The sequence below is a fragment of the Rhinatrema bivittatum genome, chromosome 4, assembly GCF_901001135.1.
Source record: "Rhinatrema bivittatum chromosome 4, aRhiBiv1.1, whole genome shotgun sequence".
In the NCBI taxonomy this organism is placed as follows: domain Eukaryota; kingdom Metazoa; phylum Chordata; class Amphibia; order Gymnophiona; family Rhinatrematidae; genus Rhinatrema; species Rhinatrema bivittatum.
The window spans coordinates 57,741,037-57,754,037 of NC_042618.1; the positions used below are offsets into that span (position 1 = coordinate 57,741,037).

Genomic DNA, 13,001 nt, shown 5'->3' on the forward strand with positions numbered 1-13,001 from the left:
AAAGTGACTTGCCTAAGGCCACAGAGTCGCAGTGGAATTTGAACCTTGATCTTCCTGGTTTATAGCCTGCTATGCTAGCCATTAGTACATTTCACCCTGTATGGCAGCAATAGTTCTCCCCTTCCCCTCCCTTTAAGTTTGGAATATATTTCCTCTCTTTGATATTCCTAATACTGTTGTCCCTAATAGACAGGGCGAACTTTGGTCCCCTGTGTTTGAATGTGCAGTGCCTGGGATAAGCCAGTCAGCATGATTGTTGTATATTTATTTGTAATATAATAAGAAAAGAAAAACAACATACCGTACTTGTTTAGAACTCGCTCCTTAACTTGAAAGTGCTTCTTTGAGAAAAAACACAGAAAATACTATGAAAGATGCTACATTTCTCATACATAGATCTTCTAATCTTACAAAAGAGGCATGTGAACTACAGAGGAAAATGAAATGTTTTAAGCAGGTAAGATATAATGAAAACCTGAACTTGTATCTTAATCCAAAATGGATCTCAATGAATTCTGTAATTAAATACTTCAGAAATATACATACAATTGTGGAGTACAATCTGACCCAATTTTATACATAATCTTTAAGACAATTTCCAAAAAGGAGGAATGGTATCCCAATCATAAGAGCCTCATATGCACAACTTTTAGTGCATGCTAGTAATCATATTTTCTACTGACTGTGTGGCCCACCCTGCATTTTTAACAATATGAGGGATCTACTGGACTGACAAGGCCACAGACCAGAGGCATTGTAGGTAGTGAGCTGTTTTTATTAAGAAAATATAAGTTCTAAAGAATACAAAGCCACTTAGGCTCCTGGCCTTGAGAAAACAAAACTTTCAGTTAAATCCATTCATATAGCATGGCAGCTCCAGGACAGTAAGTTTTACAAAAATGTAGTCTCAATATCACAAGCTAGATCTAACCCTTATTTCAAGTATTAGTTTTAGTGAAATCCCTCTGGAGGTGTGTCACTGTTCCTCTTTATGTTGGTACTGGATGAACAGTCTGGACATAGTTTGTGTGTTCAACATAAACTTTATTGTGATTTTTTTCCTAATAAATAAAAGTCCAAGTAGATAAATGGTTCCACATTTCACTTGTGCTACTGTTGACTCTTCTGTCTGTCTTCTGTTCGTGTGTCCTCCGTACAGAGTCCTGGGGTAGAGCTTATTATCCCAGGACAAGCAGGATGCTAGTCCTCACAGATGGGTGACGTCACCGAACGGAGCCCAGCGCGGGAAACCTTTCTGTCAAAGTTTCTAGAAACTTTTGACTGGCCCTGAGAGGCCACTGAGCATGCCCAGCATACCATGATATTCTCTGCCACAGGTGTCTCTCTTCAGTCTTCGCTTTTCCGCGCTGCCGTTCGCATCGCGGGACTAGAGCCCTTGCATTCTTCGCAATTATTGTGACTGAAAAAGTAAATATTTTCTTCATATTCTCTCTCATAGGAGCTCTCAAGCTCGCCGGCTGGTGAGTACCATTTTGATTCTCATATTTTTTGGGAATCTTTTTCCTCACATGCGCATCCATCGACAGCCGTCGATTCCAAAATGGCGACGGGATTCAAAAAGTGCCCTGTCTGTAATAGGAATATGTCGATAACTGATCCGCATTTGGAGTGTGTACTCTGCCTCGGAGAAAAACACGATGTCAGTACATGCCCCAAATGTGCAGAAATGACAGTAAAAGGACGGAAAGCCAGACAAGAGAAGATGGAACATCTGTTTCAACTTCAGTTAATCCCTTCTCCCTCGAAATCATCGAGGTCGTCTCCGGCCAGAGCGACCAAAAGGGCTTTGCTTAAAAAACCACGTCCGGATGGATCTGGTGATCGCCCGTCCTCTCCATCATCGGTACTATCGACTAAATCGGCAGAACACCAAAAATCCAAACATCGCCATCCGTCATCTTCTACATCGATGTCCCAGGATGAATCGATGCCAAAGTGGCCCCGACAACAGGAAACACCGGCACCTTCGATGCCTGGGCCTTCGTCTTCGCCGATTCCAACCATTTCGCCGATGGACACCTCAATACCGCCACTGCGTACACCATCGGTGACTTCACCAATTGTACTGCCGGAATTGTCTACATTATTAAGACAAGCGGTCCTACAAGCTCTTAAAGAGCAAAATGTTCCGACGATTCTGTCGATGCCGACACCGTCCGTGTTGATGCCGATGCCTCCAGCATAGATGCCGGTAGTAATACTGATACTGGTGGTACCACCGATGACGGCATCCTTCTTGCTGCCGAGGATTTCGACTGGTTTCATAACAACTACACCAAGGCTCGGACCACAATCCACATCACTCTTTGCTCATATTCCATCGAGCCCCTTGAGGTCAATACCATCGGTGCCATTTCCACCGACCACGACATCGACAACATCCCCGCTACCATCGGGACAACCTGCACTGGAACCTCCAGAAGTTCAAGATGAGGCCTTTTATAGACGCCTTTTACAAAGGTATCAAGATGTGATCGATAATTTACCATCTACTAGGCCACATATTACTTCTGCAGGATTTTCCATCGATGACCCACAGCCAGGTCCTTCAGGACTCCATGTCCCACCTAAACCAATGCCAAAATCACCTTACAGAGAAGGTTCTGAAGACTCCTGGGATGATGAATCCTCGCATTTTTCTTCAGAGGAATTCATGTCTAACCCTTCTTCTCCTGATCAAAGAAAGAAGTCACCCCCAGAAGATCTTTCCTTCTCCTCATTTATACAAAGCATGACTGACTCAATTCCATTCAAACTTACAGTAGAGGAAGACACGAGCACAAACCCTTGAGGTTTTACAGTTTGTGGATCCGCCCAAACAAGTATTGGCGGTACCAGTACATGAGGTTTTACTAGATCTCCAAAAACGAATCTGGGAACACCCAGCTTCTACCCCTGCAGTGAATAAACGTGTGGACACTACTTACACAGTCCAACCAGCTCCAGGCTACCACAAACAGCAATTACCACACCAGTCAGTAGTTGTGGAGTCAGCACAGAAAAAATCTAAACGTGTGTGCCCACACTCATCCATCCCACCAGGTAGAGAACACAGATTCCTGGATACACTAGGTAAGAATGTCTACCAGAGTTCCATGTTGAGCACCAAAATTTCTGCGTATCAACTCTACATCACTCAATACCAGAGGAACCTCTGGAAGCAGATGGAAGAGTTTATAACCTCCTTACCTACCCAGTTCCAGGAGCCTGCACCAGCTGTAATAACAAAGGGACTGGAAGCAGGCAAACATGAGGTGAGAGCAGTCTATGATAATTTTGAGACTGCTTCCAGGACAGCAGCAGCTGGAATCACTGCTCGCAGATGGGCCTGGCTCAAAGCATCTGACCTCAGAATTGAGGTACAAGGCAAACTTGTGGACCTGCCCTATCTTGGTGACAATCTGTTTGGGGACAAAATTCAAGAAGCTGTACAACAGCTTAAGGACCACACTGAGACTCTACGTCAGCTGTCTCAAACCCCTCAAGAGCCTGCTACTCAGTCTTCTCGTTGTCCTCCACGAAGAGATATGAGACGTTCCTATTACAGGCCACGCAGATACTACCCACACACTTCTAGGGGTAGATCCAGTAGACCTACACAATGCTCCCAGGCCAGACAATCCAGGCCTGCTCGTCCACAACCTCCTGCACAGACAGGCCCTGCAACAGGCTTTTGAAGCAAAGACCAGAGAACAGACCCAACCTTGCAATCCCAAGCCAAATTTACCAGTGGGAGGAAGACTATCTCATTTTCACACAAATTGGCAAAACATAACATCAGTTCAATGGGTACTTTCCATAGTCTCTCGAGGCTACAAACTAAATTTCACCTCAGTTCCTCCAGAATTTCCACCAACTTCCTGCCCACAACAAAATTCTCAACTACATCAATTACAAGCAGAATTATCCACCCTTCTGAGATCCAGGGCCATACAACCAGTGCCCCGGACACAGCAGGGCAGAGGATTCTACTCCCGATACTTCCTCATTCCAAAAAAAACTGGAGGCCTACGTCCCATCCTAGACCTCAGAAATCTCAACAAATTTCTGAAGAAAGAAAAATTCAGGATGGTGTCTTTAGGCACCATGCTTCTACTTCTTCAAGCAAGAGATTGGCTTTGTTCTCTGGATCTTCAAGATGCTTACGCTCACATTCCAATATACCCTCCTCATCACAAGTACCTGCGCTTCACGGTACACCATCAACATTACCAATACAGAATTCTACCATTTGGACTGGCGTCTGATCCCAGAGTCTTCACCAAATGTCTAGCGGTCATAGCAGGACACTTGCACAAAGAAGGTGTCCATGTTTTCCCATATCTAGACGACTGGCTCATAAGGAGTCCATCTCAAAAAGGAGCAATAACTTCTCTCACTCGAACAATTGCTCTACTTCACTCCATGGGATTTCTCATCAATTATCAAAAATCCCATCTCACTCCAACTCATCTGCTTCACTTCATAGGAGCAGAGTTGAACACAGATCTAGCAAAGGCTATTCTACCTATAGATCATGCAGATGCCCTCATTCTCCTAGCAAACTCCATTTCCTTACGGACACAAACCACAGCCCATCAGTTTCTGATACTGCTAGGTCATATGGCCTCCACAGTTCACGTTACACCAATGGCAAGGCTTGCCATGCGAGTTGCCCAATGGACTTTAAGATCACAATGGATTCAAGCCATTCAACCACTTCATTATCCAATTCAAGTGACCCACCAACTAAGATCATCTCTACTTTGGTGGACCAACAAAGACAACCTGTGCAAAGGTCTACTTTTCCAACAACCAGTCCCAGAGATTACTTTAACTACAGATGCATCCACCTTGGGATGGGGAGCTCATGTAGACAATCTCCACACTCAAGGGACTTGGATAAAACTCGAAGCAACATATCAAAACAATTTTCTGGAACTTCGAGCTATACGTTATGCGCTGCATGCGTTCAAGGACTGCCTTTCACACAAGACTGTTCTAATCCAAACAGACAACACAGTAGCCATGTGGTACATCAACAAACAGGGAGGTACGGGCTCATATCTCCTTTGTCAAGAAGCTGCACAAATTTGGGGCTGGGCCCTGAATCACTCAATGTTCCTACGAGCCACTTATCTGGCAGGCATTCACAATGTAGTAGCGGATCGACTCAGTCGTCAATTCCAACCACACGAATGGTCCCTGGATCCCTTAGTAGCGACCAGGATATTTCAGCATTGGGGACAACCAACAATAGACCTCTTTGCGTCACATCTGAATCACAAAGTGGACAGATTCTGTTCTCTTCACAAACAGAAGAATCAGCCAGCCAGGGACACCTTCGCTCACCCTTGGAGCTCAGGCCTACTATATGCGTATCCTCAGATACCACTCATAACCAAAACTCTAGTGAAGTTACAACAGGACAAAGGGTCCATGATACTCATAACCCCATACTGGCCTCAACAAGTATGGTTCCCCACACTGCTAGACCTCTCAGTCAGGGATCCAATTCGTCTGGGAGTAGCTCCCACGCTCATAACTCAGGATCAAGGTCTGTTGCGCCATCCCAACCTTCAATCCCTATCCCTGACAGCATGGATGTTGAAAGCTTGATCTTGCAACCACTCAATCTTTCATCTCATATATCTCAAGTGCTTATTTTTTTTTTATTATTATTTATTTATCAGTTTTCAAAATTACAACATAATATTAAACATAAGTGGAAATTACAAAGACAAATCAAAAGAAGATAGAGAAAAAGTAAAACTGACATGAGTGCTTATAGCTTCACATAAACCTTCCACACGAAAGAACTATTCTTCTAAATGGAAGAGATTCACTTTGTGGTGCTCCGAAAAGCACATAAATCCTTTCACCTGCCCCACCACTTCTCTACTAGAATACTTATACCATCTTTCGGAATCTGGACTCCAGACTTCATTAATAAGAGTACACTTAAATGCAATCTCTGCTTACCATAACAAAATGGGAGATGCACCTATTTCCACACAACCTCTCGTAAGCAGATTTATGAGAGGTTTAACTCACCTTAAACCACCAATTCGACCACTTGTCCCAGAGTGGGATCTGAATTTGGTATTAACAAGACTCATGCACTCTCCTTTCGAACCCATAGATTCTTGTGATCTTAAATTTCTCACTTGGAAAACTATCTTCCTCATAGCCATTACATCAGCTAGAAGGATTAATGAGCTACAAGTACTTGTAACATATCCACCCTATAATAAGTTCCTATATGACAAAGTGGTTCTCCGTACACATCCAAAATTCCTTCCCAAAATAGTTACGGAATTCCACTTGAATCAATCCATAAATTTACCCACATACTTTCCAAGGCCTCATTCCCATCCAGGAGAAATAGCCTTGCATACCTTGGACTGCAAGCATGCACTTGCTTTTTATATAGACCGTACTGCAGTCCACAGAAAATCCACTCAACTTTTTGTATCTTATGATCCAAACAAACCGGGTAAAGCAGTGGGTAAACATACTCTGTCCAACTGGCTAGCAGATTGCATACAGTTTTGCTATGAAAAAGCAGGCCTTCCTCTCCAAGGACGAGTAAAGACACATTCAGTAAGAGCAATGTCAACTTCAGTAGCACACTATCGTTCAGTGCCAATCCTTGACATATGTAAAGCCGCAACATGGAGTTCTCTTCACACTTTTGCAGCTCATTACCGCTTGGACAAAGAAGGAAGACAAGATTCAGCCTATGGACAAACTGTCTTAAAGAACTTGTTTCCAGTTTAATCCCAACTCCTTCTACGACCAACTTACTATGATCTTCGGCTGACTCATTCTCAACAACAATACTTTACTGTTACTTCACCACGTATGACTCAGCCTCTAGCTTGCTATTCACCCATATGTGAGGACTAGCATCCTGCTTGTCCTGGGATAAAGCAAAATTGCTTACCTTGTAATAGGTGTTATCCCAGGACAGCAGGATGTAGTCCTCACAGAACCCACCCACCACCCCGCGGAGTTGGGCCTCATACCTTTATTATTTTATTTTTGCTAACGCTTTTGCTACATACGAGACTGAAGAGAGACACCTGTGGCAGAGAATATCATGGCATGCTGGGCATGCTCAGTGGCCTCTCAGGGCCAGTCAAAAGTTTCTAGAAACTTTGACAGAAAGGTTTCCCGCACTGGGCTCCGTTTGGTGACGTCACCCATATGTGAGGACTACATCCTGCTGTCCTGGGATAACACCTATTACAAGGTAAGCAATTTTGCTTTCCTTAGGGAGTGAGTGAATAGGATATCCCAGTTGGGCAAGGAAATCCCTATATGTGAGGAGAATCCCCTTAGTGTCGAAATGGTACACGAGTCCAGTTCATCTCCAGCCAGTGTCCAGTGTCTTAAAATGTGGAGATCCAATTGTGGGTCTCCAAAGCTCTTGTTTCTTCTATCTGGACACCTCTTGAAGTGACCTTTCATGAGGAAAGTCTATTGCTTAAAAAATCCAAGCTATTACTGCCCAGCTCCAGGGTGAGAAGGGGTTGTAATAAACCTCCTCACAAACCAGAAAGGCAAAACACTTTCAGTGTCCAAAAAACTTCCTCTGACGTGGTGAGTCACTGCTATCCTTCCCATTGCAGGAGAAGGAGTACACAGGTCTTCTCACCCCTGGCCTCTGGATTCAGATCTTGTCCCTTACCAGCCTGGAGCAGGGTCTTATCCAGGGTACAATAAAATACTCACAAGCTTCTTATACCAGTCTTTGTTACCAGCAGATGGGATAGACCCTATCAGATAAGGGATGCACTGGAAAACGGAGTATTTTCTCCTAAAACAAAAAGGATTAGAAAAAATGACAGCTCCTCCTCCTCAAAATCCAACCAAAATTGATCATACTCTAGACTCTGAGCCCCCCTTCTAGGCAGGAATTCAGTCGCCTCAGACATATCTCCCTCATTTAACTAAAGGCAGGAATCTAGGACTGCCTAATGTAGACCTGGGGATCTCTTCACAGAAAGCCCTTCCTTACTTCTAGGAAAGAAGGGGACTGGCCTCTTTATAGCCCCTGCCAGGCTATAAAGGCAAATTGTACTGAGCCATTACACAGACCTAGGCCGGGGGCTTAAACAGGCAAAAATTTCACTTCAAATTAAGGTTCCTGTAGAGTAAAGATTCCCAAACCTGTCGTGGATGACCTTCATTCAGTCAGGTTTTCAGCATATCCACAATGAAAATGTGTGAGAGAAAATCTGCATGCTATGGAGGTAGTGCATGGAAATTTATCTCATGCATATTCATTTTAGATATGGTGAAAACCCTACTGGCAGAGGGTCCTCCAGGACAAGTTTGGGAACCACTGCTGCCACAGAGAGAGAAATCCCAGCCAAGATTTAAACCAGTATTTTACCAAAAAGAGTAATTTAAAAACGCCACAGAAAAACCTTTACATGCCATTTGCTTTACCTGACTGAAATAAATCAAATGTTCTCCAAGAAGCTTTCCCCACTCTGTGACACTGCCTTGAGAAATATTTTTCTCACAGGACAAGCAGGATGGTAGTCCTCACAAATGGGTGACATCGAGGATGGAGCCCTGTACGGAAAACTTTTCTGTCAAAGTTTCAACAAGCTTTGACTGACACTGGCACACTGGGTGCACTGAGCATGCCCAGCCTGCAATTATCCCTGTGAGCCACAGGTGTCTCCCTCAGTCTTCTTTTTTCCGCTCTGCAGTCAGCATAGCGGTTGGAGCTCTGTGAGGATTTTTTAACTAATTACCTCATGGAAACACTTAACTTTTCACTTCAAAAAACACTTTTCCCTGCACAGGTCTCCCTCCGCGTACGTTTTTACGACGCTCGGTGAGTACTAATTCTTATTTTTCGGTCTGTTCCTGTCACTATCTTAACTGACTGAAGCCTTCCCTTCCCCCATTTTTCAGTTAGCTTTAAACAGCTTGCGAGTATCTCTGTGACACTCTGCTTGCTTATGCTAGTGGGGTAGGGATTTTTTCCTTAACTTTAGGACTTCTGTAGCTTCAAGTCCTTCGTTCCCTGGTACCCTCACGCAGTCGATACCCTATCGCTACACCGGGACCCTCCTAAACCGCCCTGGGCTTTTATATGTCATCAGCGCCCCTCCCCCCACGGTGCCCTGATGCCTTTATCCATGTTTTTTGCTTTTCAGTGCTACCAGGCTTTTTCCTCCTACGCACTGTTTTTTTTTTCCTTGGGCTTCCTCGGTGCCGTCCCTACCCGGATGCATGCCATTGACGCACACGCTGTTAGTCACTGCCATGCATACTCGGGTCGCCGCCACCGCTGCCCGAGACACTTTTTAACGATCCCAGGGTCACTTCATCGATGCCACCCCCCCTTTTGGGGATGCCATCGATGCCCCATCCTCCCCACCGATGTCCAGCCCTTTTCCATCGGTGGGCATCGGTGCCACATCGATTCGTCGGTGGGCATCGATGCCGGATGGTCCCCGTCGGTGGACATCGGTGCCGGATGGTCCCCATCGATGGACATCGGTGCCGGATGGCTTGTCCGTCGATGGCATTGGTGCCGGATGGCCGTCCGTCAATGGCATCGGTGCCGGGTCCTTTTGCATCGATGGACACCGATGCCCAGGTGTTTCATCCATGGGCATCTATGTTAGAATGCATCCATCGAGGGCAGTCGATGCCAGGCTGCTCCCATCGGTGAAATTCGATGCCCAGGTGGGTCCCATCGGTGGGTATCCATGCCGGCTCGATTCCGTGGATGGGCGTTGATGCCAATGCCAGCCTTATGGCTGGCATCGATGCCCATGCCGATTCCAGGACTGGCATTGATGCCGGGATGGAATTCATCGACTGGGAGATCCATGCCATCAATTCCATACGTGTCCATATCGATGCCACCGACACACGTGTCTGGGGCACCGATGCCATGTACACTTGGAAATCTGAGTCTGTCCAAATCGATACCGTCAACGTCTGTGGCCCTATAGTTGATGCCCGTGGCCATGCCACAAACGGCATAAATGCCCGCCTCCATGCATCGATGCCCTCGACACCTCCGTTTTCCTTCGGTGTCCTTGACGCCCTATTGATTCGACTTCGACTCAGTCGATGCCGGTATTTTTTTCAATAACGGCAATGTTTTTCGATTATTCGATTCCACATCGTTTCAAAGATACCTATGCCACTGCTGTCAGTGCCCGTCACTGTCATCATTCTCCTGGCCAGTCATCGACGATTTTTCATACCCATTTTGATGATATCCTCGAAGCCCCTTAGGTTGCCTTCAATATCGTCAATACCGACATAGCACCGCCACATAATACCCTCGCCTCCTCACATTGCTCCACGTTTTGGGTTCTTTTTTAAGCCCCGTATTAGCTTAAGACACTCCATTGTGTCAGGAGCAGAGCAGGCGTGCTGACAGTTCGTCATCGATCGCCTTCCAGGACGACGAGGGCTTCCATCTCGGCGCTGGGGAAAGACCGGGCCGAGCACCGTGGCACCCATCATCGCCGACATCGTGATCGTCCGCCGCTGACGCCATCCAGCACATCGGTGCCATCCTTCTCCAGGCTGGACAACGCTCGGGCAGAGCGACATCACCACTGCCATCAGCACTGTTCCTACAGTTTTGGCAGTCCTTGGTGATCCAGAACTTCCGGATCCAGGTCCGACAGCTTCTGCATTGGCGTCACGACACATCGAGCCGCTGTGACGAGGGAAGGGAACATGAGTTCCGTTAGGGCTCCTCTGTTCCTGGCGTGCCCCACCGTCAAGTGGTGTGGGACTATGGCCATCTGTTACACTTAGCAGTCTAAACGCCACTCACGCCTGGCCTGTCTCCTCTGTACCTGTGCCACCATACCGGGTTTCAGAGCGACATGGACGTTTACGTCCCCGGCCTTACCCTCGAGGACTCCGGAGACCGTCGGGGTCAACAATCTTCACCGGCTCGTCTTGCGGCGATCCACGTCGGATGGTAAGTACCCGCTTCGGCGGCATTCCCATAGAGTTGTGTTCTCCCATTCGGACCGTGGTTCGAAAAGTTCTGGGTCATGTGCCTTTTAGAACTGTATTAGTGTCACATATCACTATGTTAGCTATGTTAGCCACAATATCAGGAGAACCCCTCTATCTTCTTGGGATTGCAGCAGGGCTTCTTCTCTTGTCAGTAACAAGTCCCTGTGCCGACCAATGCTCTGACTCTTGGTTCCCTCCCAACCAAGGTCCAGCTGCATTGGCTGATCTGCTAAACATGAGATTCAGCAACCATTGCCCCATGTACAAGTCCACCTTGAGGCCTGGCCACAGGTCTCAGTGTCTCCTTGTACAGCATACAGAAATGCGGGTACCACTTACCGCTCACACACCTGCAGGAGCCTACATGATATCCTCCATTGGGACACCTCCTGGTCTCCCATCTGGTCAGATATCAGAGCGGCCACCCCACCTTGTACCAAAGTCCCGGTACACTCCCCCAGGCGCTACGAAGTGCAGAGGGGAGAAGGGAGGGGGGTTGGGGAGTTTTAATTGCACTATTCTTTCTTTTAACAGAAAATAGTTACTCTCCGCACATCCTGGACCTAAGAAAATCCAACTTTCTTTAGACGTCACAGGTACAGTGGTATCTTTGGTTACCATCACTCCATACTGCAGTAAGTACATTATTTTAATGTTTCTATGTGCTTTATGGTGAGTCAACATTACAACCCCAAGCTCTGCCGCCGGCACCAGCTTCGGTAAGTGAACTGTCTCTTGCATCACTGTTGGTGAATGCTGTTTTCTCTGCGGAGTGTAACATCATTCACTTTCCTTGCATAGACTACTGCTAACCACTTTCAGTACATGCAAGGAGCTCTCACTTTTTTCAGGACTCACTATACATTTACTAACTGGGATTACTGTCACTGCCATAAATCCCTTCTGTAACACTTCTGGACACCACAGTCTTAAGACCCTCTTGTCCAGCATGCGCACAGACATTCTGATACATTGTTATATGTCCCTGTGCATATTTTCCATAACCTCAACCTTTCAACTTTTCATGGTTGGGCTATGGGGTTTCTTCCCACTATGCATTTTTCTCATAATTCAAAACTGCTATGGGTTATATTCAGTGACATTCTATACTCAATGGACCTAAGTGGTTTCATTGCTTTCGTCCCTGATTCTTATCCCAGTTCGAACTAGGATCTAGTCTCCTTCGACTCATGCTCGCAATTCCTTAGGGTTATAAAGTTTCTCCTGAAAGCTGTCAACCCATTATGCATCTATTGCACTCCAGCATAGTTTCTCATAAACTTCCTGGACGTTGCACCCATGAGTTATGCCCTTATGCCTTCCAATACTGCTTTTGCAACAATTCTTTGTGCATACAGACAGACAGCATAGGGACAATGTGCTTTCCAACTCATAAGCACGCACAACCTCTTAGCTGCTCTGCTAGACAGCTGCGCAGCTCTACCCTTGGCCCTTGTTCACTTCATGCGTCCTTGGGCCACATATCTAAGAGATTTAATGAACGCTCTATCTGACCTTCTCCACGTAGGTTCTATCCTCTCGAATGGTCTCAATTACATGTGTACAGGGCAAATCTTTTCACGCTGAGTTAATTAAACTTTCCTCTGCGTCTGCATCATTCCATACGATGCACAGGTTCTGCTCCCTACACATGTTTCCTATGCGTTCCCTTAGATGCCTTTTCTTCCATCAAAGGCCTCTTCAATATATCTCTTCTGCTGCCTCTCGTAGCCAGCATTCTTCTAATGTTGAACTGGGATGGGGTTCAGTATTCTTTTCCCCACTCCCTGACTGAGATCAGTATGCTTCCCATACTTCTCAATCCATCATATCAGTAACCTTTTATTCCCTCACCAGTCAGTCCCAAATCATAGACTTACTGATGTTCTTAGGTTCTGGTAGCGTCACAAAACCTTCTAAACATAAATCTTGCCGTTTAATATGGCAGGCTTTACCTCCTGACGCTAAAAAAAAAAAAAAAA

The 13,001-nt window shown here is 46.0% G+C and overlaps 1 protein-coding gene across 11 annotated transcripts in view; it reads left to right on the plus strand.

Moving 5' to 3' along the window:
* C4H14orf39 (chromosome 4 C14orf39 homolog) overlaps positions 1–13,001 on the plus strand; it is a 702,704-nt gene that overhangs the window by 226,975 nt on the left and 462,728 nt on the right. For 10 of the 11 annotated variants that reach the window (XM_029598172.1, XM_029598168.1, XM_029598166.1 and 7 more), the window contains one exon: positions 337–457. In XM_029598172.1, the coding sequence (XP_029454032.1) occupies positions 337–457 (121 nt within the window). The remainder of the gene's footprint in view (positions 1–336; positions 458–13,001) is intronic. The other variant, XM_029598170.1, reaches the window with a different exon arrangement.